Source organism: Peromyscus leucopus, chromosome 1 (assembly GCF_004664715.2).
Source record: "Peromyscus leucopus breed LL Stock chromosome 1, UCI_PerLeu_2.1, whole genome shotgun sequence".
In the NCBI taxonomy this organism is placed as follows: Eukaryota; Metazoa; Chordata; class Mammalia; order Rodentia; family Cricetidae; genus Peromyscus; species Peromyscus leucopus.
Genome location: NC_051063.1, coordinates 94,153,810 through 94,178,612, shown reverse-complemented (window position 1 = coordinate 94,178,612; position 24,803 = coordinate 94,153,810). Strand labels below are relative to the sequence as shown.

The 24,803-nt window shown below is 48.8% G+C and overlaps 1 protein-coding gene across 1 annotated transcript in view; it reads right to left on the bottom strand.

The window, feature by feature from the left end:
• Positions 1 to 24,803, bottom strand: part of Irag1 (inositol 1,4,5-triphosphate receptor associated 1) — a 108,426-nt gene that overhangs the window by 62,870 nt on the left and 20,753 nt on the right. The window contains exon 2 of the mRNA XM_028875835.2: positions 7,780 to 7,928. Coding sequence (XP_028731668.1) covers positions 7,780 to 7,839 — 60 coding nt within the window. The 5' untranslated portion in view covers positions 7,840 to 7,928. The remainder of the gene's footprint in view (positions 1 to 7,779; positions 7,929 to 24,803) is intronic.

Genomic DNA, 24,803 nt, shown 5'->3' with positions numbered 1-24,803 from the left:
AAATGTCCCCCGTAGGCTCATAGGTTGAAGGTCCCCAGTTGGGGGTGCTGTTTGGGTGGGTACTGCAAACTTTAGGGGAGTGGAGCCTAACTGGAGGAAATGAGGTCAGCTCACCAATGTCCTAGTAGAATATGCCTTGTCCCCACCCCTTTCTTGTCAAGCTTCCTATTTCCTGTCTGTCATGAGGTGGCCTTGCTCCACCACATGCTTCCTGCTGGGACATCTTGCCTCACTCTGAGCCTAGGAATAACAGGGACAAAGGATAATGGGCTGAAACCTCTAAAGCCATGAGATGAAGATGAATAATTCCTAAGTTGGCTCAGGTATTTCTATCACAGCTATGGAAGACGAATAGAAGTGAACAAATGCTCTCAAGGAAGATGACACCCACGTCCCAGATGGAGTAGTTAAGTACTTCCAGTTTTGGAGGTGAGCATGTACTTGGCTCACCTGGGTGTTCACACCTGTAAACTAACAATACCTGCCTCCTGGCATTGTGAAGCTACCTTGTAGTGAGTGCATACAACAGGGAGGGTGCAGGAAGATGGGATGAGGGGTCTCATTGGGTGGTTGTTGGGTGATTTCACTGCTCTAGGAGGGCCATACAAGGTTACAAGGATTTTATATGCATCATGGATTTCATCTCCACCTCAGTCCTGGTAGAAGATTGGTTGTTTGGGTCCTATAATAGTGTTAATTGCCAACTTGATATAACTGAGAATCATTTGGAACCACTTGGAATGTGAAACCCAAGTACTCTGCCATGCTGCTTACACCTATATGCCTGGGACCCAGAAGCATTCTCTGTCCTGGGCATGTAGGTATAAGAACTTTCTGTCTGCCTAGGGGGTGTCCTCTTATAAGAGGACAGACCAGTGTGATGAGCTATGAGCCCCAACTGCCTGAAGGGAAAGACAGGATGGGTCTTGACTACATTGACACCAACAGAGAAAGAACTTCTGATGTGCTACAGTGGCACTTACTAGGGTCTCCAATTTGGATCCCAAGAAGAGGAGCCTGGTGGCTTTAAGACCAGAGGTTCCCAGGTCTCCACAAAGGGTTGCCTCCTTAGAGTCTCTATTAGTTACATTTGTCTCTGTTGTCTGAAATACCTGAACAAAGTAGCTAAGGAAGGAGGGCTGGCTGACTCATGGCTTGAGGGTATAGTCCATCATGGCAGAGAAGTCCATCATGGCATGGTGGCGGGAGTGTGAGCTGCCTGGTCACACTGCATCTGCAGTCAGGAAGCAGAGAGAAATGAATGCCACTGCTCAGCTCACCTTCTCCTTTTCTTCATTCTGGGAGCCCAGCCCACGTGACGGTGCTACCTACATTCAACATGGATCCCCCACATCAGTTAAACTTTCTCCCTGGAAACACCCTCACAGACACAGCCAGAAGTGTGTTTCCTAGGTGGCTCTAAATCCCAACAAGTTGGCAGTTAAGGTTGACCATCACAGGGCCCATACAGAGGGCTGCTTCTCTGGAGCCCATCCCAACTTCATCTCAGTGATTTAAAAACTGGGGACAGGAAAGGGAGGCAATGCCTCTCAACAGCAGAGTACCACAATGATCTTCAGCCACAAGGCTGCTGTGCGACAGGACACTAATGTCTGTCTGGAACATTAAAACCTGAAGCACAGAGCAGCTGCTTTGAGAGAACTGGAGAGTCTCAGAGCTGCAGCCTAAGATAGGCTTAGTTTGACAGAGTACATTTTTGAGAACCACATTGTGCTGTTTTATCATCTGGCTGAAGGAGGATGAGGAAGTCACAAGTATCTTGGAAGGATGTGTGGCCGGGCTTGTGCTCTGAGGGGGAAGAAGGAATTTGGTAAGACCCTCTGTCGCAAGCTGCACTGCTTTGCAGGATCAGAGGACTGCCTTCTCTGGGGTCCCAGCCTAACTCCCTTTTGACCATGCCTTCAAGAGCACAAAACAGTGTCACCCTGGCCCAGGCTGCAGATGTCTCACAGAAACCCCAGAGGCAAAGTCAGCAGTGCTCAGCACAAAGTAGAAACCAGGAGCATGGTGTTCCTGGATGCCAGGCTTGAGGTCCCTGGTTCTCTGCTTGTGAGTTATGCAGCCTCAGAGGAAACTAGTTATCTCCTCTGTGCCTCAGTTTCCTCAACTACAAAATGGGATTTAATCCTGACTTGTAAAGTGGACTAAAAGTTGGATACAAGACTTAAAGTAATGAGCCCAGAATGCCCAGGAAACTCTCTCTGTGCCAGCGAGCTCACATAGTGTTGTGCAGGATACTGGGGGAGACAAGACACCAATCATCAATTATCTTACCCAGTAATGGACCCTTCATGATATGATATCAACATGCCTGGCAAGATGTGCCCACTGATGCAATAGTGGTATGATGGTTATGGAGATGACCAATCACTTTCTGAATGACTACGAGGCCTGCCCTGCAGGAAGGATTTCATGCCTGATGTTATAAACCTGATCAAAAAGCTCATGATTTAGGAAGACCCCGGGGTAGAAGCCTGGTCCTACTGTCTAACTGCCTTCTAAATATGTACGTTTATGTCCATAGAGCTGTGCTACTCTCGACTTCGCAGAGAAGCCTCTTTGTACGGTAGGTAGTAATTAATGCAGAGACTCATAACTGGCCAAAGTGCTGAGTATAAATAACTGAGTGCTCAGCTGTGGATGGGTCATCTTATCAACCTCCCACCATCCAAGGCTCAGGGAACATCTCAGAACAGGGGACAAAAAGAATGTGGGTGGGAGGAAGCTAGAGAATGCTCACTTCTAGACATGACATGGCTGTCGCATACACCAACTCACAGCAACTGTGCTGACCTGCACAAGACCGTCATAAGATCAAACCAGTCAAAATCCCAGCATGGATGGAGAGGGACTCCACAGCTCTACCTTTGGCAGAGGGAGAGTCATTCTCCACCAAGAAAGAAGCTGCTGGTGGGCAGACTGTGCCTCTTTGTGCGCATGGAATAGGCAGCCCTAAGTGGACTCAGGGGCTATTAATAACAAAAAAAGGACATGAAGTTGGGAGGGATAGGTGGGCACTATGGAGAATTGAAGGAGCTAATAGTGGGTGGATAGGATCAAAATATATTGTATAAATGTATGGATTTTTCAAAAGAGTAATTTTTTTAATCTAAAACGAAATAGATTAATACAGTTGCATAGTGTCTGGTGCCTGGCTGCCTATTATTATCAAGTGGCTTTGTGTGCAGGGAGGTGGAAGACAGAGGTGAATGGAGGATGTCAGAGCTGACAATGGGAAGGCAGATGGTCCATCCGTGAACTACAGTGACCTGTTCTTGGAGGCTTCTAGAAACCCCTAAGGGTTGTGGGAAGGGGGGACTTGGACAAGTAGAACTCAGGCTTTTACTATCATGAACCTCTACACCCCTAGTATGCTAGGCACCTCTGAGGATGTCATGCTATCCCAGTGAGTCAGCTTCCTAAAGGGCTTCTGGTCACCGCTGAGAAAAATCACTGATGACTTGACCACGTTGCATCTGGGGTCTGCGGCTGCACAGTGAAGAAGAGAGAGGCCAGCATGCATTCCTCTGTGATTTCTGCTCTAGGTTCCTGCCCTGACTTTCTTCAGTAATGGACTGATACTTGGAAGTGTGCATACACGTACGATAAAATAAAGCCTTTCCTCATCAAGTTCCTTTTGGTCATGGTGTTTATCACAGCAACAGAAAGCAAACTGAAACATTTGATCTAGGATCCTTCCAGCTGATAGTCTGTCATTCTGTGGTCCTTAAACATCCAGGCATGAGTCCTGACAGCTTCAGTTCAGTCAGAGCCCCAGAGAATGCCTCCTGCTGAGAACACACTGCAGAACATTGCAGGAGTCTTTGCTTCACTGCAGGGATTGATTACAGCTTCCAATTAGCAGTTTCAGGGAAGGGAACAATTTAGCCCTCCAACTTCAGTGTTTTTGTTGTGAGGATTCAGGCTAGTGGTGGGAAATGGAGGGTTGGGACCAGAGTATTCTAAACTAGGACTGGACCCGGGGGAGCTATAAGCTCCAAAGGATGCTCTGTTCCCTGCCTGCTTTGCCAAGTGGGAATTCACACAGACGGGGACTTCCGGCTGAACCCTGCCTGGCCAGCCTCGCTTTCCTGGCTGCCTGGCTTCTGTGCTCCCAGGGAGCCAGGCTTCTGCCCCTGGAGGCTCCAGCTAGCTTGGGAGATCTGAACCTCCCCTGAGGCTGTGCTGTGTCAGGCGATCAGCATGGGCAAGAGCTCGTTATGATCCAAGTCTATCTGGCTTTGGGGGAACTCAGGGGGGCCCAGAGCCTGGTAGTCAGACCTGAAGGTAAAAGAATGCTGGATCTTATGTGGACCTAAGTTAGACCTCTGTTTAGAGTTTAAACTGCTACAGGGCTGAGCTGACCAGGCAGAATGGAAGCAGCCACAGCTATGGCTGTTTGGAGTAACATACAAGGAGGCACAGGGATGAGAAATCTAACAGACTTGGCTTCCAGGTCTGGATGAGGATATAGAGGAGCTGGGATTCAAGGCCAATGGGTCATAATCTTAAACCCTGTTCACTGTCTGCTCTGAGGGACCCGGACCTCCCGGATTGGAGGTGGCCTGAGTCCCTCGAGAATCCTCCTCCAGGTTCCAGCGCCGCCAGAGCCACTGGAACCTGCAGACATTTTCAGGATGGCCTCAGATTCCTACAAGCCCAGAGACAGAATCAAGGCACTTGAAAGGCTTTCAGAGACCATCAGAATCCACCTCATTATTCTGTAAATACTGGTTCTGGCTCCAGGTCACAGGCAGGAAGAGCTTCTGAGGAACTGGCATTCAGGGCTCCTACTGGCCAATCAAGGTTCTTATCCTTGAATCTAGAGCCTGCTCATGGATTCCTCCCATGCTGTGGCACTAAGAAGCTCACCTTCACCTAGACCCTGGTCCTCATGTAGCTGGACCTACAAGCAGCCGACAGCCACAAGGGTTAAGGGTTATAAGGGGAGTGGCTTTTGTTGTCTTGTGAGGATATGATTTTAAAGCACTTTTTAAAAAGATGTGTGTGTGTGTGTGTGTGTGTGTGTGTGTGCGTGCGCGCAAAAGAGGGCATCAGACCTCCTGGAGCAGGAGCTGCAGGCAGTTGTGGGTGGATACTAGGAACTGAACTCAGGGCCTCTACAAGAGCAGCACCCTCTCTTAAATGCTGAGAGCTATAGATGCAGGAAGAATGGGACTTAGCCCTTACAAGGGATGAAGTTGTATCTTTGCTAATCTTTCATTATATTTGCTTTAGGAGTGCTTTTATTTGTAGGAAGCACAGAGGCCCTTGTGCTCACAGGCAAGCGCTAGGGGAACCTGGAATGTTAAGTACACAGGGCTGTTCCTTCAAAGGAAGGGATGCATAACCTGCTATCCAAACAGAAGGCTGGAAGAGGACATGGTTAATAGCTTGGTGACCTTTGTGCTATATGTGTGGTTGAGACCACCCCAGAATCTTCCCTAGACCCTTATTTGTAAGCTTGTTTTTCTCAATCTATAAAACCCATTTTTACAGATGGTGTTTTGCAAAGATTTTCTGTGTAATCATGTCCGATCTTTATTTAGCTTATTTTGTGTTTTATTATGCACACAAGATTGAGTTAATTATCACCAGGAAAGTTTTTGCCGAATTGTGCTGTGTTTAAATATGCCTAAAACAAACTACTCAGAGTTAGACTTCCAGAGTTTAAGCTAACCCCAGCTACCTAGTCGTGTTGAATCGAACTATCTTCTTGCTTCCCACAGATCACTACTCTGTTGACTGTGGAGGTCACAAAGACTCCCACATTTATTCTTGAGCTAAGTGGGGAAGTTGCCCAAGATTTGGGATCCAGGAGACTGTGAGCTCAGTATGTTACCATCGTTAGTGAAGTGGAGGGGTCAGAGATGACCATTATGAGAGGGTACAGGAGTGACAGAGTTGAAGAAATCCAGCGAGGCCTGGGAGCAGCCACACTTGAATCCACTCAGCAGCGCTTGCCTTCTGTGTCACTCTGTTTTCATTTTCCCGAGCCCCCAGACCTCAGCTGCCTTCCGAGTTGCTGATGAACAGCACCTACCATAGCCCAAGATGCCCCAGGATAGCTGTGGGACATTCCTTAGAACCTTGAGCTATGGTCTGCAGATGGAGAGATGGGGGTTTGGCTCATTGTTTTCTTTTTCTTTTTTAGACGTTCAAGGAAAAGATATTCCCTCATCCCCAAGCTGCCAAGTTCATATCTCAAACTCACGAACTTGGGGTATGGAGATACAAGGGACTATTCATTTCTAAATATTTGCTGTCTTAGTTCCCACGGTAATAATATGTAAGAAAACAAATGTCATCACAATATGAAAACATTCACTAGGAATATGTCCATCTGGAAAAATGATGCTCACTCACACACTCTGGCTTAGTAAGCCTGTTTCATCTGGCTCTGGTCAGTATGGATCATAGTCAGATACAAGAGCATTGCACAAGTTCAGTGCAAACCAATGGTAAAGTTCAAGTCAAAGAAAGTAGTGGTGATGACCTTCATAAGCAAGGTCTGTAATCCAGGAGGGTCAGACAGAGCTGGGCCAGGGACCAGATAAAGAAAAAATGAGGCTGATATCAAGACAGGTTCTTCAAAAGAGAATGGCTTCAATATCTGGGGAAATGGGTATAGCCTTACATTTTAAACATCCTCTTGACAGAATTGCTATAAAATAAAATGTGAAGAATGTAGTATCATGTGAACACATTGTTTGGTTGATAGAAAAAAAAAATAAGCAGAGGCTGGGGAGATGGCCAGTCAGAAAGTCCCTACTACAGAAGCATGAGAACTTAAGTTTGGATCTCTAGCACCCACGTAAAAAAGGACAGGGTAGCATGGGAAACAGGAAGACTCCTGGGGTTTTTACTCAGCCAGTCTTATTGGATTGGTGACCTCCAGGCTCAGGGAGAGACCCTGCCTCATAAAATAAGTTGGGAATAATAGAAGAGGCACTCAACGTCAGCCTCTGGCTTCCATGTTCATAGACACATATGCATATACTACATATACAAAAACAAAACAAATAACATACATATCAACACCAAAACACTTGATCCTTTGTTCAATTTGAAAATAAACATATAACCTATACTTTATGATTATATATAGCTAAAGATAGCTTTTCTTAATTTAATTTGAAAAAAAAACTCAATGATACGCTATTGCCATTGTTTTTGTTATTTGTCTGGGTTTTTGTTTTGTTTTGTTTTTTGAGATAAGGTCTCAGTCTGTAGCCTAGGCTAGTCTGGAACCCACAGTGACCTGCTACCTCAGTTTCCTGAGGCTGGGACTCCAGACATAAGCCACCATACCTGCCTCAATGAGAATACTCTTAATGAACACTTTAAAAACCATATTCTATTTTATTATCAACTTTTACTGAAACCCTGTCCTATCCTTTACTGTGAACTTTCGATAATCACTTGAAGCCAGTTGTTTCAAAGCAGTCTTCGGCTATGTCGGCTACCTTGTCTCTTCTACATCTTTCTCAAGTGCAGAAGGGAGCATTCAGGGCCAAAGTGGTTTGAAATCTCATGAAGCCTTAGTCATATACTATCCAGATGGTTCCACACTCAGGATTCCGGGACCCCGGCTCGGAATATTCTCCAGAGAGAGAGCCACACACCTTCCCCAGGCACCCACCACAGCCTGCACTGCTGTTCCTGCTCTCTGTGGCCAGCTTGAAAGCGGTGGCCTCAGCCCAGAATGCTCAGCTTGGCCCCCAGCCAGGCTAGCCATGGACCGGAAGGGGCACTTACTTGGGTCTGAGCTGCCTGTGGCTCTCCAGGGGGCTCCTCATCCTCAGGAATGTGGGGCATGGCAGCCTCCTGGCTGGAGTGGCTGTGTGTGCCTGGAACCTCTGCTGTGTCAACCCCAAAGATGCTCCAAGAGGCTTGCGCTCCGCAGGCTGGGGAGATGCCAAAAGGACAAGTCAAAATCCTTTCCATCCCTGTCCCCAGCTAGGTTCCATTTCCAGGATCCAAGAGCCACAGATCAGCTGCTTGGTTTTACATCCACCCCGGAGGTCAGGCAAGGCGAGGCTGGGAGCAGGCATTGGTAATCGCTTTGCCTCCCGCTCCCTGGCTTTGTTTACACAGGCAAGAGTGACCTTTTGCATCTAATTTGGTCCTTACAGTAAACACATCTATTCCAGAAGAGAAACATTGCAGCTCCTCAAAGCTATAGCTGAGGGAGGACACTTCGCTGAGATCAGATGTCATCTGTACCCCATCTGTCGAGCTCCTACCGGCTACATGACTGCCATGGTCAAGCTCACTTGGATGGCCTTGGATGAAGGTAGGCATTGATAGTCCGTCCCATTCTATAGGTGTGGGAAGAGCCTCTCAGGGTGGAAGCCACTTGTCCTGAGTCACACAGAAAACCAAGTGCTTGCACCCAGGTCTTCTTGATTGGCGGCCATGGCTCTTCCCACTAAACCACACACCCTTTCCTGCGGTCTGCTTCCTCCTCATGGGGAGAACAAAAGACAATGCCATTAACTAAGTAACAACTGTGTCCCAGCTCCTCGGTGCGTGGTTGCCGACTGCTAAAGCCTATAGGAAAAGCCAGAAAGCTCTGCTGCTTCCCATGACAGAAGATATCCTTCTGTTCCACAGAGAGGGCCTGGAAAGTTCCTTAAACCAGAGTGCTGGTTGGCATCAGCATCAGCACCCCCCCCCCGCCCCCCAGTCACATACCACCCTCTGGACCCGGGTCTCCAAAGCAGGGAAGGTGTCTGATTCGTTATGAATATTCCAAAGATCCATGAAAAATTGGTGGTCTAAATAATTTAAACCACGTTTGTGGTTAAAGAATTGGAGACCTTTAGTACAGGAGCTGTCAAAGGGGGCACTGTCGTGGCTTTTGTCTTTTACCCTGATAGGTAGCCCACGCAGCATTGAAGCATTTGGGGCGACCCCTGCTGGTCATCTTGGAAATCTCATCTCAACTAGGCCATTCACACACTGATTTTTTTTTTTCCTTCTTTTTTATGGCTTAAGACAGGGTTTGATGTAGCCCAGGTTTGCTTTGAGCTCATTATGTAGCTGAGGCTGAACGATTCTCTTTTCTCCACATCCCAAGTGCTGGGATTCCAGGTATGTGCCATGTCCGACTGAATCATTCATTCTTTCTTCACAAACTTTTTCTATTAGGCCTGTGACCTGTGCTGTGACACAAAGAGAGAGAGGCTATAGTCTGGGCCCTCATGGGGTCTTGAGTCCAGTGTTGGGAGGCAACTGAAAAACTGTGATCGGCATACACACTGCAAAAGGAGGAATTAAAGAGCTCCTAACTGTGCAGACGGGGAGCGCGATGTGGTTTAGTAATGGCTGTTACAGGGGGTGTTTGAGCTGAGCCATGACACAGAAACTCGAATGGAACGTACCTATTTGCAGAATAGCCTGGGGCTGAGCAGGGTAGATGAGTGGACAGAAAAGAAGCCACGCTGGGCTGGGCTCCAAACAGATTTATCTTGATTTAAGAGACTAAGAGCTTTGGGGCCAGACCACTGTGTCTTCCATCCCCAGAGACTACTGAATAAAGAAACTGAACATCAGGTCCCCCCAAAATGAGCTCTCTGGGAACTTTGATCATCTCTCCTTAGACACCAATGTCAGCAGCAGGGGCATCAGCGGTGTGGAGGGGACTGCATTGGAACGGGGGTCGTTGAGGGTAACAAGAAGCTGGCTCACTTTCTCAGGTAATGTCACTGCCTCACCCCTGCGAGTCCAACCTGTCTTAACAGGAACAGTTTCCAAAGTGTGGGAGGCAGCCATTCCACCCTCGGCTTGGCTCTTAATCTACACAAAGCATACTGTGTCCTGTAAAACAAGGATTCAGACGAACAAGACCGTGTTCCACAAAGAGAAGATCCTAGGGGCACAAGAATCTGTGTTTAAGAACTCAAGACTTTAGCCTGGGCCAGAGAAGCTGCAAGGGAAAGCAATCTCTTCTCCAATATCTAAAAGGTAGTCATGTGGCCCTGGGGTCTCCAAAAGACAGGTATATACGGCCAAGTGAGAAGGCAGAGGAACCTTTCCTAGAGTCTGGAGCCAGCTAAAGATGCAGGACAGTGCTCTTCAAGGTCGAGAGTTTCCTGTTCCTGGGAGACGTTCAATACTGGCTGACTCAAGGGGTCATGGGAATTCCAACCACGGCAGTGGCCTTTTCCAATTCCGAAGTCCTGGACTCTAACTAGTCGCAACCAGCCACAAGGATGCTCCCAGCCCAGGGTTCGTTCAGCGATCCTAGGATTATTAAGCCATACCAGAAATAACTCCATTTCCAACCCTGCACTCCCCTCTCTTGAAGAAAGACCTCTGCCAGCCCCTGGCCAGAAATAAAACCTCATGAACAAGGTCAGACAAACCTGGAGTTGCTGGCTGCAGCAAGATGAAGGCTGGCTGCAGTGCCCCGGCCAAACAAGATGGAGTCCGTGCGGCTCCAGGGGAGCCCCTGCGCCCAGCTGCGAGCCATTCCCATGCTGCTCGGGCTCAGTGTGCTTTCCCACCCATTATTATAAACTCACTGCTTAAAATAGCAAGGCAAAAACCAGTCCAGCCGGCAGGGCAACTCACATCTGGGGGGTCTGCGGGGGCTCATGGGCATGTGGACCTCACATCCATCAGGGCACAGTTTGGAATACAACCTCCAGGAAGCCGTGGTCTGAGTGCCAGCCCATAAAAGGAGAGAACACTGAGTCATGTTTGTCTCCCTGCGTCCTTTTCAATCCACTTCCAAATATTTCCTGATGCTTCTCCAGCCAGGTCAGGTTAAGTGAGTCATGCCAAGAACCAATCAGCTCTTTGGACTCTTACCAACAATTAAACAGAACCTGGCCCATTTTACAGGAAAGAAAACTGAGGCATGGAGAGGAGAAACAAACAAGACAGGGTTCAGTTACCTTTGTACTTAAGGCAAACTACCCAAGAGCCTCTGCGAGGATAACCATCCAGTCACTTGTGGGCATGAAGAGGCTAGACATCCCCAAACCATCCGAAGATATTTTGCCCACTTCATGAAAGAAAGCAAAATAACACACCTTCGTCATCCATACACCGGTTTCCCTCCTCAGTATCCCACACTACTGTGCAGGGTCAAGTGCCATCCTCATGCTTAACCCCTATGAGAGAGGGTGTGTGTTTATTTAGTTTTGTTTTTGTGCAATACTGGGAATTGAACCCAGGGCCTTGAGCATGCTAAGCAAGGGCCCTGCCACTGAGCTGCCCCAGTCCCCAGCCCTTTGCTGTAAGTTTTATTGCTTTTATTTAATGTGATAAAGCACCGAGGCTCAGAGATAATCAGTAAAGCCGTGTAGCCGGTAAGTCTGAGTCCAAAGGCATCATCTTCTCTCTTACCCAGCGTACGGCCAAAGAGCCTTGTGCAGGACCCTCTCCAGCAGGTAGAGCCAGGGTATAAACTCCCAGAGCCATGGGGAAAAGGGAACACTGAACCCTTGGCTGTCAGGCCAAGTGTCTTCTGAGAGTAAAGGAAGGAGCCCAGCTTAGGGAGATGACTCAATGGATAAAGTGTTTGCCACACAAGCGTGAGGACCTGAGTTCAGATCTCCAGAGCCCACATAAGACTGAACATGACAGCAGGCATCTGGAATCCCATTGCTCCAAAGGAAAGATGGGAGGAGAACACAGGAAAATTCGAGAGGCTGGTAGGCCACCTTGCCTGCTGTGTGTAGCACAAACAAGAGCTCCTGCTCAAATAAGGTGGCAGACTAAACTGACATCTGAGGATGTCCTCTGACCTCCAAACATGAGCTGTGACCCATTCGTACCTGCCCAGCTTGAGGTTTCATGCTCCCAGTATGTGGTGTGACAACATGTTCATTCACGGGGGAGGCGGCAGCCCATTCATTGCCCTTACTCTTCACTTGTCCAGTCACACAGCTGTGCAGAGACTTGTTCACTGACCCATTCATGCCCAGAAGCCTCACACTTAGGTCCAAGGCATAGGCTCTGACCCATAAAGAGCTACCTCAGAATGCTGTGGGCTGTCACAGGACAGGCAGGAGGGCAGGAAGGCAGGAGGGCTCTGGCAACAGAAGCCACATACCTTTGTTCTATTCCCAGCAGCCATCGGGGCCTTCCTGTGCTCATTGTCCCAGGGAACTTGAAGTATCAATGGTAGACAAAGGAAACTCGGCCCACCTGGTAGGTCCCAATGGCTTGCCAGGCCTCAGCGAGCGCCAGGCTGTCTTCAGGAGTCAGGGGGAAGACATGAATAGTCTATACAGAAATACCCACAGTGCTCTCAGCCTCCCTGGGCAGTGGCAATGGGAGCACAGAACTGGTGATACAATTAGTTCCATTTGGCAGAAGACAGAGGCCTGAAGACGTCACCCAGGAATTGCAGTGGCAGGCATGCCCAGTATATCTGCCTGACTCTGTAGGTCCCTGTGGGGTCAAGCCTGCTGGCCTCTCTCTAAGCGCCTTGTGACCTGCCCAGAAAAGATCAAACCCCTCACTCACAGTGTCCCAGGAGCATGGCCTACATGCTATGTGGTTCTCATGGCTCTGCTAAGCTAGACCTCAGGGGAAGAGCCAAGAGACCCTTGTGGAAAGCAAGGGGTTAAGCCAGCCTCATGGACCTCACTGGGGTGACTCAGTCTTCTCAGAAGGGAGGGTTTTGTTCTTACAGCTTAGGATTTTTGCTTTCATTTAGCACCCAAAGAATGCGAGTATGATTAGACTGCTATTAATAGCCAGCCTAGCCTCTCTCTGGGCAAAGGACTGAGGCAGGAGACTGTTTGGAATAACTACGCACGCATCTCTTTCAGCCCCTCTGCAAACCCAGAGGGGCAGGAGGCTGCTTCCCCTGCTCTCACTCTTGTAGCAGGGACGTTGAGGTTGAGAGAAAGGCGGGGATTTGACCAAGGCCATAGTTAGGGAAGGCCAGCATCAGAAGAGGTCCGTGAGCCCTGCTCCCGGGATGTGAGTGTGAGGCTGGCCGAGGGCAAGAGGCAAGCCAATGTGAGAGCAGAGCTTCTAGTCTCCCTTCTACTCATGGTCCCTCTCACAGGAGAGGATCCTTTCTTCCCTCACCCTGGGTGGCCTTGGAGAAAGTCCTCAGATGACCTCGATGAGCCTGAGGTACTGGGTAGAGACTCTGTGCCTAGCCAACTGCAGACCTGTGTCCTGCACCCTGAGTGAGCCGGGTCTACCTCCTACATACTGCGAGAGAACACAAGAGCTCAGCAGATCCAGCTGCAAATCTCCCAGCTCTACCCTGCTGGACTACCTTAGCCTCTACTTCCTCATTTATAAAAACAAGGTGACAGTGCCTACTTTTACAGTTGGTGTAAAGGTTAGCATAGTAAATTCCTGCAACATGCAGACACACAGCATACTCTCTGGAACTTTCCATGCATGCTTGGAATAGGCATCTGAGTTCTCCTAACCTCAGTCACCAAAACCTGAGCAAAACCCCAAGATTGTGTTGCTTATCCCAGTGGCTCAGAATCACGCAGGGGCCTCAGCCTGGCCGGGGCTTCTCCTCTGTATGCACCAGTAGATAAACGAGCATTAGATATGAGAGGAGCTATGAGGTCTACGACCACTGGCATGCCCACACTCCCACACAGCCACTGGCGTCAGGAGGTGGCCTGAGAGGCGTTCGGCAAACATTACGGGGCTGAGGAAGAGGGCACAGGGCTGGGGGTGTCCTGGTCTGTGCCATCATCAGTCCCAGCCTACGCCATGGCCAACTGTGGGTCTGTGCCGTGGCTTGTCCTGGGTCTGTCTGGTTCAAAGCCCCAGTTATTTCTGCCACCCCTGTGGTAATGGTGAGTCCCAAAGGTTTCCATGTACAAGCAACAGGTGGCCACCTCCCCCAGCCCCCAGGAGAGACCCTGCCCCACTCAGACTTGGGTCGTCTGGACAAGTGGATGCATGAATGAACACTCACACCATCGATCCGACATTGGGCTCCCTGACTCTCCTGAAAGCATATTTGGGTCGCTGGGGAGAATGGGGAGTAAGGATGGATGGAGAAGGTAGAAATGGGGATGTGAACACCTAGGAGACATTTCCCCAGGACTGTCCCCTCAACACCACCTCTGTAGTCCACCATGGCCACTCCTGGGGGTCTCTAGTGAGCAAGCCCTGCTCAGAGTGGGCCAGGCCACACTAGGAGAGTCTGGGACCAACATGCTGGCTGTGTAGGGAGTGGGAGAGAGCTCCCCAAGACAAGAGTGCTGCTGAGTCACCTCTCCCAGGGCCTTCCTCCTCTTGTGTATGTCTGTGGGGTGTGTGTGTGTGTGTGTGTGTGTGTGTGTGTGTGTGTGTAGGAAAAGGAGGAGACTTGGCTCTGCCTTGTCAGTCTCAGACAGAATGGAAAGGGCTCAGAAAACAAAAGATATCTCAAGATCCACCTGGGCAACAGAGTGAGTTTAAGGGTGACCTGGGCAGCTTAGAGAGACCCTGTCGTGACATGAAAAGTACAGGGATGTATAGGGATATAGTTTGGTGGTAGAGTGCTTGACTAGCATGAAACTCTGGCTTCCATCCTCAGTTCCACAAAACAAAAAAAACACTAAGAGTTAAATCAAGAAGAAGGATGAGTATATAAAGGCTGCATGAAAACTCACAGAGAAGTAACAAGAAGTAGGATTTATCAATATGTGGTGCAACTTGGAAACGGTTAAGAAAAGCAGACTTATTCACAGTGTGGCTGAGCAAACTTCCTAAGTTCTCTGAGCCTTATTCTGTATCATTCTCACAAGGTGAGCTCACTGTGGCAACTGCTCTCATTGTGGTTTTCCTGATTAAATGTGAATAGATGGGGGAGGGGAAGAGAAAGGAAAGGGTGGGGAGGCACCATTTCAGGTACAGGCAACCTCCTTCCTCAGGATGATGGGGTGAGGGGAAAGCAGAGACACTGCTGATGTTGGGGAGTCCCTGAGGGACCTGCTTCCTGCTTCTCTTGGGAGGTGAGCAGTTCCTAGTCTGAAGTCTTGGGCCTGTTTCCCAGACTGAACTCTAGGGAGGAGACTGCCCCCCAAGAGGTAGCTCCTTGGTATGTCAAAATAGACCATGCCTGTGGACACGCTCTGGAGGCTGTGACATCCCAGGACTGGGACAGCCCAGTTGTCGCGGTGTCCCAGACCTAGGGCTGCCTTGAGAAGGACTCAGCGATGCAGTCGTCCATCCACTTGTTCAGACAAGCTGTCAATCACCTCCAAACCCAGGCACACCCTCATGTCCATGCCCACCAGGACCCATCCTGTTCACTGCGGCCCTGATACTTACAAAGTCCTGGGTGCAAAGGCCACTGAAGCACAAGGAGGCTTGGGCCAGCCGTGGCTATCTGAACTCTAGATCCCCTGGCCTTGGAAGACTGCTCAGGCTTGGGCCAGACCTCCTTGCTCCTACTTCCCCTCCCCCACCATGACAGGAAATAAGCCAAAACATCTCTCTAGGTTTCCTTTCCAGCTTGTTCACTTCAGCAGTTCTTATTTTAAAAAAGAAGTCCGCTTGAAAACGTTTTTTTCTTCTTGGAAATATGTGTGATTGCTCAACCCAAGACAGTTCAAAGGCATCAGGAATGGCAGGAAAGTATCTAAGGCTCCTACTTAGCTCCAAGCAGAAATAAATCTTATCCAGTTCCCTTTGTGCCTGGCTGTCCAGAGACGATTCCCTGAGTCAGTCATGCCAGGGTGATGTGAGTCATCTCTGGAGTCAAGGACCACACGGTATGCCAAGTTCCAAGAGCCCCCCTAAAGGGCAGGGCCCCCAAGGGATGCTCAGAGGAAGTGAAGGGTCAGGACCTCTCTCAGGCTCTGGGATTGGCTCTGCCTTGCCCAGATAGGTGAGTCTGAGGGTCATTAAACCTGGCTGGGCCTGGAATCCTAGGTCTTTTCTACCTAATGTTTTAGATAAGCTTCTGCGGTGGGATATGGGAACGGCTCACCCAGCTCACAAGGGCCAGCTCTAAAGTTTTCCAGGCTAACTTCGTAAGTGAGCTCCAAGTTCTGAGAGACCCTGTCTCAAAACAACAGCTAAGATCAACACTAGAGGTTGATCTCTAGCCTGTACACACACACACACACACACACACACACACACACACACACACACACACACACACACACACGAATGCCCACACACACACCAGCACAGATCAATGCACAAAATCAAGTTACACAGACTTACAACTGAGTAAGTCAGGTAAAACTGAAGTGCGTCAATAGTTACTCTCTTGTGATCTTGCTAGGTCTCACTATGATCTGTGCTCTTGATGGGATTCCGTAGTGGAAACTGTCCAATGACATGTCTCACCCATCTCGGCTGTCATTAGTCACACCCACTTAGCAGTAATGGGAGCATCTGCAAACCGACCCGAGTGAGCGCCACCCCTTCTCCTGGAGTGCCCACCCCTTCTCCTGGAGTGTCCACCCCTTCTCCTGGAGTGCCCACCCCTTCTCCTGGAGTGCCCGTGTTAACATTTACCGCACACATCAAGCCAGGCAGGCCTGGCTTTTCACTCTTGCCAGGCGCACATCGAATGCTGTCACCCTGGCTTCGAGCCTGCCAGTTGCCTTCAGACGAGTCCTCCCTGGAGTACCACAGAAACTGTATGTTCCAACAAATAGCCATCCTGGGAATCCCCACTGTGTTTTTATGACCTTGCACATGTCTTCTCCCCTACACATGAGCTGCTTTCCATCCCTGGCAAGCTCCTACCCATCCTTCAAAACCCAATTCAAATACGCCCTCTTTCCTAAACCGCTCCTCCTCTTGACCCCAGAAAAAGTGATTCCTTTCCTGTATTTGTTCCTACTGCTGTCACCACTAACTTGGTGACATAAAACAGCACACATTTATTATCTTACAATTCTGATGTTGAAAGTCAAGTTCTGTTTCAGTAGGCTAATCTTAGTGTAAGGCGGGGGGCTGGAAAAATGACTTATCAGTTAAGACCACTGGCTGCTTCTCCAGAAAACCCGGGTTCAACTCCCAGCACACACAACCATCTGTAACTCCAGTTGTAAGAGATCTGACACCCTCTTCTGGTCTCTGAGTAGCGCACAGACATCCATGCAGGCAAAACACCTGCACACATAAAAGTATCAAAATTTCAGAATAAAGAAATAAAATCTGAGTGTTAGTTGTCTTCCTCCTGATTATCAAGCTCCCAGAGAGCTTTGCATAGGTCTCAGCTCAGGTAGAATATAGAAGCCTCGGGGACTGGAGAGGTGGCCCAGAGGTTAAGAGCTCTGGCTGCTCTTCCAGAGGTCCTGAGTTCAATTCCCAGCACCCACATGGTGGCTCACAACCATCTACAATGAGATCTGGTGCCCTCTTCTGGCGTGCAGGCATACATGTAGACAGAACACTATAAACCTAATAAATAAACAGATCTTAGAATGTATAACTGCCTCAACAGCAAGGATTTGTCTCTGCATACTTTCATGAATATCCTTATAAATATTCATTATAAAGATATAAATATTCACATCTTAGTAATGTGCAGGACAGGACAGACAGAGAAGAGCCGCTCTCTAAGTGTTTGTTGAGTGAATCAACAACAGCTCTGTCTGTAATACATAGGTAAGGAGGCTTTGCTTTAATTGAGAAGCAGTTTCTGTGAACACAAGGTCCATGAAGAGACAGTACACACATCTCCTGCTGGGGTCAGGCAAGTAAATGAATGGCAGCACCTCTGAGGATTGATGGGGTCTGTGGTGACAGAATGCCACTGTCACTTAACTAGGGCGGCTACTATTCAGTTTTGGGGTCAGGAAGAAATACCATCTTTTGCTGGCAAGCACCTCCAGTTTCCAAGAAAAGCCAAAACTTTAGCGCTAAAAATAAAACCACCTGATTTAGAAATGTTAAAGCTAATACCAAAAAAAAAAAAAAAAAAAAAAAGAGCGAGAGAGAAATACCACAAGGACCAAACACATGTCTCTGGGGAGTTAGACTGCAGCTCCCAGTTGCCACCTCTGATTTATGCCCTCGAGTATGTTCCTCTGGGCCTTACCTACCAATTAATCTATTTCAGTCTCATCAGCAGTGCCAGCCATGAGCACACTCGGGAAGGCCAATGAGCAAGGCAGAGCCTGGTCCTTCCAAAAGGCCGGTGGTGCCTCATCAGGTGCACATAGAGTTCTGTTCTCAGGGCTGTGTGGTCCCTGGGGTAGCTCCTTGCTGTACGGGCCTAGAGATGATTGCCCTGAATTGGCCCCATTCCTGGCTCCATTCTAACTCTGCCTTGAAGCCCAGGGAGCCTGACCAAGTAGTGAACTTCTCTGGCTTCAGTCTGTGGCTGGTAAAGAGGGCTTACCTGCTTCTAACAACTGTCATGGGTATAAACTACAGGAAGTAATCAAGTAAGCGGTACATCAGGTCACTTGCCATGCGTTTCTTAACTCAACTAAGGGTAACACTGAGGACCTAAGTCCTCTTTTGTGACAGTTTGAATGTAAAAACGCTCACCACAGGCTCCTATGTTTAAATACTTGGTCCCTGAACTGGTAGTGCTGTTTTGGAAGGTTATGGACAAGTAGAGACCTGTGGCCTCGCTGGAGGAAGTGGATCTCTAAAGGGTGGGCCTTGAGGCTTATGGCCCCAGCTGGTTTCCTCTCCTGTCCCTGGCCTCACACTCTGCCAGCCCAGTCTGAGCAGCACTACCACCTTGCTCTCCCACCTCCACCCTCCTCCATTGTGCCTACAAAAATAAACCATTTCTTCCTGAGGTCACCTTCTGTCAGCCACTTGATTATAGTGACAAAAAAAGAGATAACACACTCTGCCTGGCATCCCACCCACATCCGCTCTTCCTCCGCTACATTCCATTTCAGACTCATGCACAGACAGAGGGGCCTGGTCCAGAGGGTCAGCATGCTTCAGCTCTGAGGATTCCTTGAGAAGATGATGAATGAATGAGTGAAGGAAAGAAACTGGCACACATTCTCTTGTGTATTATCAAACGGTCCAGCCTTAACAATATACATCCCAGGAACTCAAGAGAAACTGGGAATGGTGAGAACCATTTTCGGGAAATGAATCTCAGGACACTGAGCTCTTAGTCCATTTGCTTTATTCCTCTAGGATAAAATCCTATCTACACAGCTTCATTTCTGTACTCAAGCCTAGCTCCTTCCTTGCCTGATTTCTTTCTACATTTATCTGCTGTCCTCTAAGTTTTATCTTAATTCTCTCATCTTAGTTCCATCCCATCTAGTTCTTTCCCAGATAAGCTCCTCTCCCATCTCTTTCTTTTTCATCTTGTTCTTCCTCATCTTGTTCTTCCCCATCTGGCCCTTCCCCATCTTCCATCTCATTCCTCTAGTCCTCTCTTCTAGCCCTTCAATCTAGTTCTTCCCCATCTCAGTACATTCCTCTCCAGTTCTTACTCATCTAGTTCTTCCATTCTCTTTTTTCCTCTCTGTCTCCTCACCTCTGAAAATAAAACTGCCTTTTTTATCCTTTGACCCTTATCTCTCCAAACTATCTCTGCTTCCACTGCTTCTGGTGAGTGTGCTCGGTCACTAGGCAACTTGGCTAGGCAATTCCATCACAGGTGGATGTGCCTGTAAGTTGGAACCCTTTATTTCTGAATTGTTAAGGGTGAATCTAAAACTAGAGATAAGACTTTGGAAAGAAGAAAGTTAAACTTAATTAGCACATCTGCCAGGCCTTCTCAAACAGGTAGTCTGGATGCTTAAGTCTGTTCTTAGAGAGTACAGAGGTATCTCTGATAAGATACTTCCTCCATCTGGGGATGAACCTGGACAGATGCTGCCAATGACAATAATTACAGGGAGGCTTGAACTGGGGTTCTGGCTGTGCATCGCTGTCAGCATAGAAGGTTATCTAAATATTCCATTAGTAGAGGGGAAATGGTGCCCAATGAATGATGGAAAAGCTACAATAACACACAAGAAATTCATAGCAAGAAACAGCTAATAATCAAAAGCCAATATCACCAAGACTCCTTGAGCCTCAGCTCTTCCTTGGCCTCTGGAAGACCCTTGGCTTCTTCCAGGTATTAGCTTGTCATAATCAGCTGAAATCCTACTTCATATATTTTTGCAGCTTAACAAACATATGTTAAAAGTACAAGTCCTGGGTCTGAGGGTACCTTGGGAGCTGTGATCCCTTCGGGACTAATCTCCCTGGTGACCCCCATCACGGCGTTTGGAGCTCCCCACACAAGAAGTGGGGCAGAGCCAGCCCTGTGTGGGGAAGATGTGAGCAAGGACTGGTTGGGCTGCTGTACATTCAGGGGTGTGGTCACGTCCAGCCCATCCCAGAGGGCTTCCTCTTTTAGCTTCTGCATTTTTATTTTCACTGGTTTGAATGTGGAATGCTCCCCACTGGCTTATGTGTTTGAGCTTGTGTTTCCCAGCCAGTGGTGTCATTTAGAGTGTCCTGGAACCTCTAGGAAGGGGAAGCTCACTGGAAGAAGAGGGTGATGGGGGTGGGGTGGGGTGGGAGCTAGCTTTGAGATTGTATGGCCCGGCTCACTCTCCACTCTCTGAGTGTGACACCATGCGACCAGCCGCCTCACACTCCTGTTGTCACGCCTTCCCTGCCTTGACGGATGCACCCTCAAACTGTGAGCCAAGAGAAAGCCTTCTCCCTCAAGTTGCTTCTTGAGGGGCACTTGGTCATAGCAGTGAGAAAGTAACTAACTCAACCATGCTTCCTGGTTTTTCTGCCACATATGTGCGCAGATTTCCCCCAGAAAATTCCATCCACGGAACCCTCTCAAGCACAGGGCCCCCTCCTCTCTGCCCCAGGCCTCTGTCATTCCACGCAGGAGTCCTTGCAAACTGACTTATAGGAGAAACTGAGCACAGGACATGCAGCTTCACCCTCAGCCTGCAGCAGGTCTCTAACATGCACACTGCTCTCTCTAGTGCCCCAGGGAGCCACAGCACCCATGCAGCTGGAGGGGGTGTTCTCAGGGGAGGCAGAAGCCCAGTGTCCACTGCCCTGGCACTCCTGAGACCACCTCCTTCTCAACAGAGGGCAGCCATTAGGGTGTGCAAGGTGGAAAGAGCCTTGAAACCCAAGCCCCCGATTCCTTCTCCAGTATGGAAACAGACTCTGAGACTCGCAAGTCCTGCTCACTGGGTGCCCAGACTCACCCATTCCTTGAGTCAGGCCTTTGGGAACACTTGTCCCTCGTTACAGGCAGAGGACCAGGGGTGCCATACCAGCTTGCCAGCCAGTTCTGGCTGCGCCACACACTCGGCCCTTCTGAAACCAGTGTGTGCGTCTAGACCAGAGTCAACAGCAGCATCCCGTGGAGCTTGGACATGCACCTGAAGACAACTATCCCTTAGGATAGGGATGAGGACAGGGGAAATGGCATTTGTCCACATGAGATCTGAGAAGTGGCAACCAGAAAGCCAGTGGCAATAGCCTTTTCTTCCACACTTTGTAACAGACAAAAACAAAACTTCGGCCCAGTACTCTCCCTCTCCTCCCCCAAACTGTCCAGTTCCCCGCATGTTTCTCTTTTGCCCCCTTTCCCCTTCTTCTTTACCTCCCTTCCAAGTTTCATCCTGGGAAATACCCATTGGGATCTCTATGTGGACCTGGTCTGGAAATGCCAGGGGAAAAAGATGCTCTCTACAATGGCTGCCTGCGTCATCCATTCCCTCAACAAGGCCTGTCAGGGGCCACCATCTCGTGCACCTTGTCCTGGGGCTTCACGGAGTCTTTGAAGGATGCGTCCTCCCAGAAGCCTTCCCTGACCTCCCCAGGATGCTGTGTCTTCTTGGCCTGAGAAAGCATCTGTGGCTACCTTTTCTGGCCATGCAGTAGCTTCTGTTTCCTGCACATGTATGTCCCAGGGCAGACAGCTCACTTTCTGGAAGCTTCTGTGGGATGTGGCACAGGTCCAGCAATCGCTCAGTGCCTGAGAGGCTCTCTCTCTCTCTCTCTCTTTTCGATGCATGGATTCTTGTGATCAAAGCTCATTCTCATATGGCACACTGCAGCCCCAGCACAGACAGGGGCTCTGGGCAAGGGATTATAGCTCCATTTTACAAGTGAGAAAACCAAACTTCAAAGATGTCATATGGACGTTAGTCACACAGTCAGAGAGGACAGGATAAAGCAGGCCTCCCAACCCAGCATGGGGCCTCACGCTTGCAACCCCAGTGCTTGGGAGGCTGAAGCAGGAGGATCCTGACTTCTAGGCTAGTCAGGGTTACATAGCAAAATCCTGTCTAAAGGAAACAAATAGGCTGGGGAGATAGCACAGTAGATAGATGCTTTCAATGCAAGCATGATGACCTGCGTTAGATACCTAGAACCCAGGTTTTAAAAAAAGCTGATCATGTGACCATGCTTCTAATCCCAGTGCTGGGGAGGCAGAGACAGGAAGACCCCAGGGGCTCACTTGGTGAGTGTCAGATGAATGAAAGACCAGGTCTCAACAGAAACCACGATTGAATGACTTCTGAGGAACACACCTAAAGTTGATTCTGGCTTCCATGTGCACATATACTGTGTGCACACTCACACGTGTGCCCATGAACACATACAAAAATAATAAAAACAAACAAACAACAACAAGTCATCCAAAGCTGCCATACCCAGACTGCTCTCTGCACTGGTAACAGTTGGCAACGGGAAATGTTTCCGGACAGTCTTGATGGCTCCAGTTGCCCGTCCTACCTCAAGGGCGCCACTGCCAACCAGGACATGCCCTGCGGCATGCAGCTCTTCTCTGGGAGCTAAAAGTCCTCACAGTGTCCCCAGGGTGAAAAAGCAGCAGCTGAGATCATCGGAGACAAAGGGAGAGCCTTTCCAGAGTGGGTGGGATGGAGTGTCTGGCTGAGGTGCCTCCACCCTATTCATCTCCATAACCCGGGACTGGGCTGCAGGGGGTAGTCAGATCTGGTGGCTTTAGGGGCCAAAGGCAGTTCGGGACAAGCCTTCTTGGGAGTGAAGTGTCTTACTCACTGCCATACTGAATGACCTCATAACATTGAAAACATGTAAGTTTTCAGCTGCACCCCACTTCCTGCCCCTCAAGTCCAGGCTCCACATTGCCTATGAGGAGCGGTCTAACAACAGCCTGCATATGCTGAAGCTCAGCGGGATGAACCAGCATGTTGCAAGCATCATGACGGCTAGATATGCCCCATAAACAGGCCTGAGCTGAGTGTTGTCTGACTCCCAAGCCCAGGGTTCTGTTCAGTATCCCATGATGAAGCTTCTGGAACTCTACAGAACAGAGCATCTGGGGGCATGAACCTCAACAGTAACCACCACCCAAGCCACTGACATGGGACCAGAGGCGGTTTATCTGGCCGAGCCTTCACCAATTCATCATGGAGGTCTTGTCTTTAACAACCAGATCCACACTGTTCCATCTGCCACACCACCATTTGTTATCCTTGCAAGGGCTCAACCTGTTTTAACTGTTAGGTAAACAGCACAGAGTTCAGTCCCAGGGTTAAGCTGAGCCATTCTCATGGAGCAGTCCCTGCCTCTAAAAAGCCTGACTCAGGACAGATGGAACAATGCTTCTGTGGCCCTTCAGGGGGCCACCCTTGGAAGGAAGGGCAGGCCACCAGGCCCCCTTTACAAGTTGGGGTCCAAGAACCCCAAACCCTGGGAAGTCATTGGTGTTGGCAGAGTTTATTAGGTCTGCCCAGGCCTTCAGAGCTGGGAGCTCTGTCCCACACCTCAGGGGACATCTGCCCTTGGGGACCTGTGGAAGGCTCCTTCTCTAGCCTTCTGCCCTGTTGTTCAGTTAGTTGTGAACATGGACTTCAACCTTACATTTGCTCTTCCTGGCTCTTGGATCTCAAAATCCTCTTAAATTGTTATGAAAATGAGTATGTAAATATATGCAAACCAAACACACTGTGTCTACTACTGAATCTAGCACAAAGCAACTACCAGGATGGTAGCTTTTATTGTTGTCGCTCCCATATTATTACAAGCATTCCTCTAGCAGAGTTGAAGAAATGACCCCCACGCACCAAACATGATTGTCTCAATAAGTAAATGTGTACTGGAATACAGCCACATCCATTTATGTAATGCGGCTGATTCTCCCCCTACAAGGACAGTTGAATAGCTGACACACACATTATCTAACTCCAAAACAAAACAAAAAAATGTATTTGCTATCTTTTTGCAGGAAAGTTAGCCAACCCTGTTCCAACATGGTCACAACTATTTGTTTTCAAGGTGATGTCTCCCACACTTGGTTAACAACTCAAGGGTTGTCCCAGCAGGCTCTCGTGTGTCCTTCCAAACTCAGTGTCTCTCATTTGGAAATCTCTGACCCTTAAGGTGTAATTAGGCTCAGCAAATGTACGGAAAGGAATCTTTCCAACACACTTTGAGCACGCACTTCCAAAAGCCCCTGTGGGAAGACGGGTCGGGTTTTTCTGAGGATCCAGGCCGAGGGAATCAGTGGCAAATGAGAGTCTTAAAAAGGACATTTGTGACTCTGAGGTGTTCTTGGCACCTCTGTTCTGAAGCTGCCTCTCCCCTCGAGAGTAGAGGATGTGCTGACTAAGTTTCCCTGTCTCACTCTTTCCCGTCATCCACTTCAACACCGTAGGCCTTGGCTAGAGATTGTTTTCCCTTGTGGACAGGAAAGGAAACCCCCTGTTTTAGGAGATTGATTGTCTTACAAAAGTTAAAGACTGTCTACTATCCAAGAGGGCACACGTGGGTGACAGACATGCCACAGTGACTCCTCTGCTCCTTACAGTGGCCAATTTGGCTTACCCGTTTTCTTTTTTTTTTTTTTTTTTTTTTTTTTTTTTTTTTTTTTTTTTTCGAGA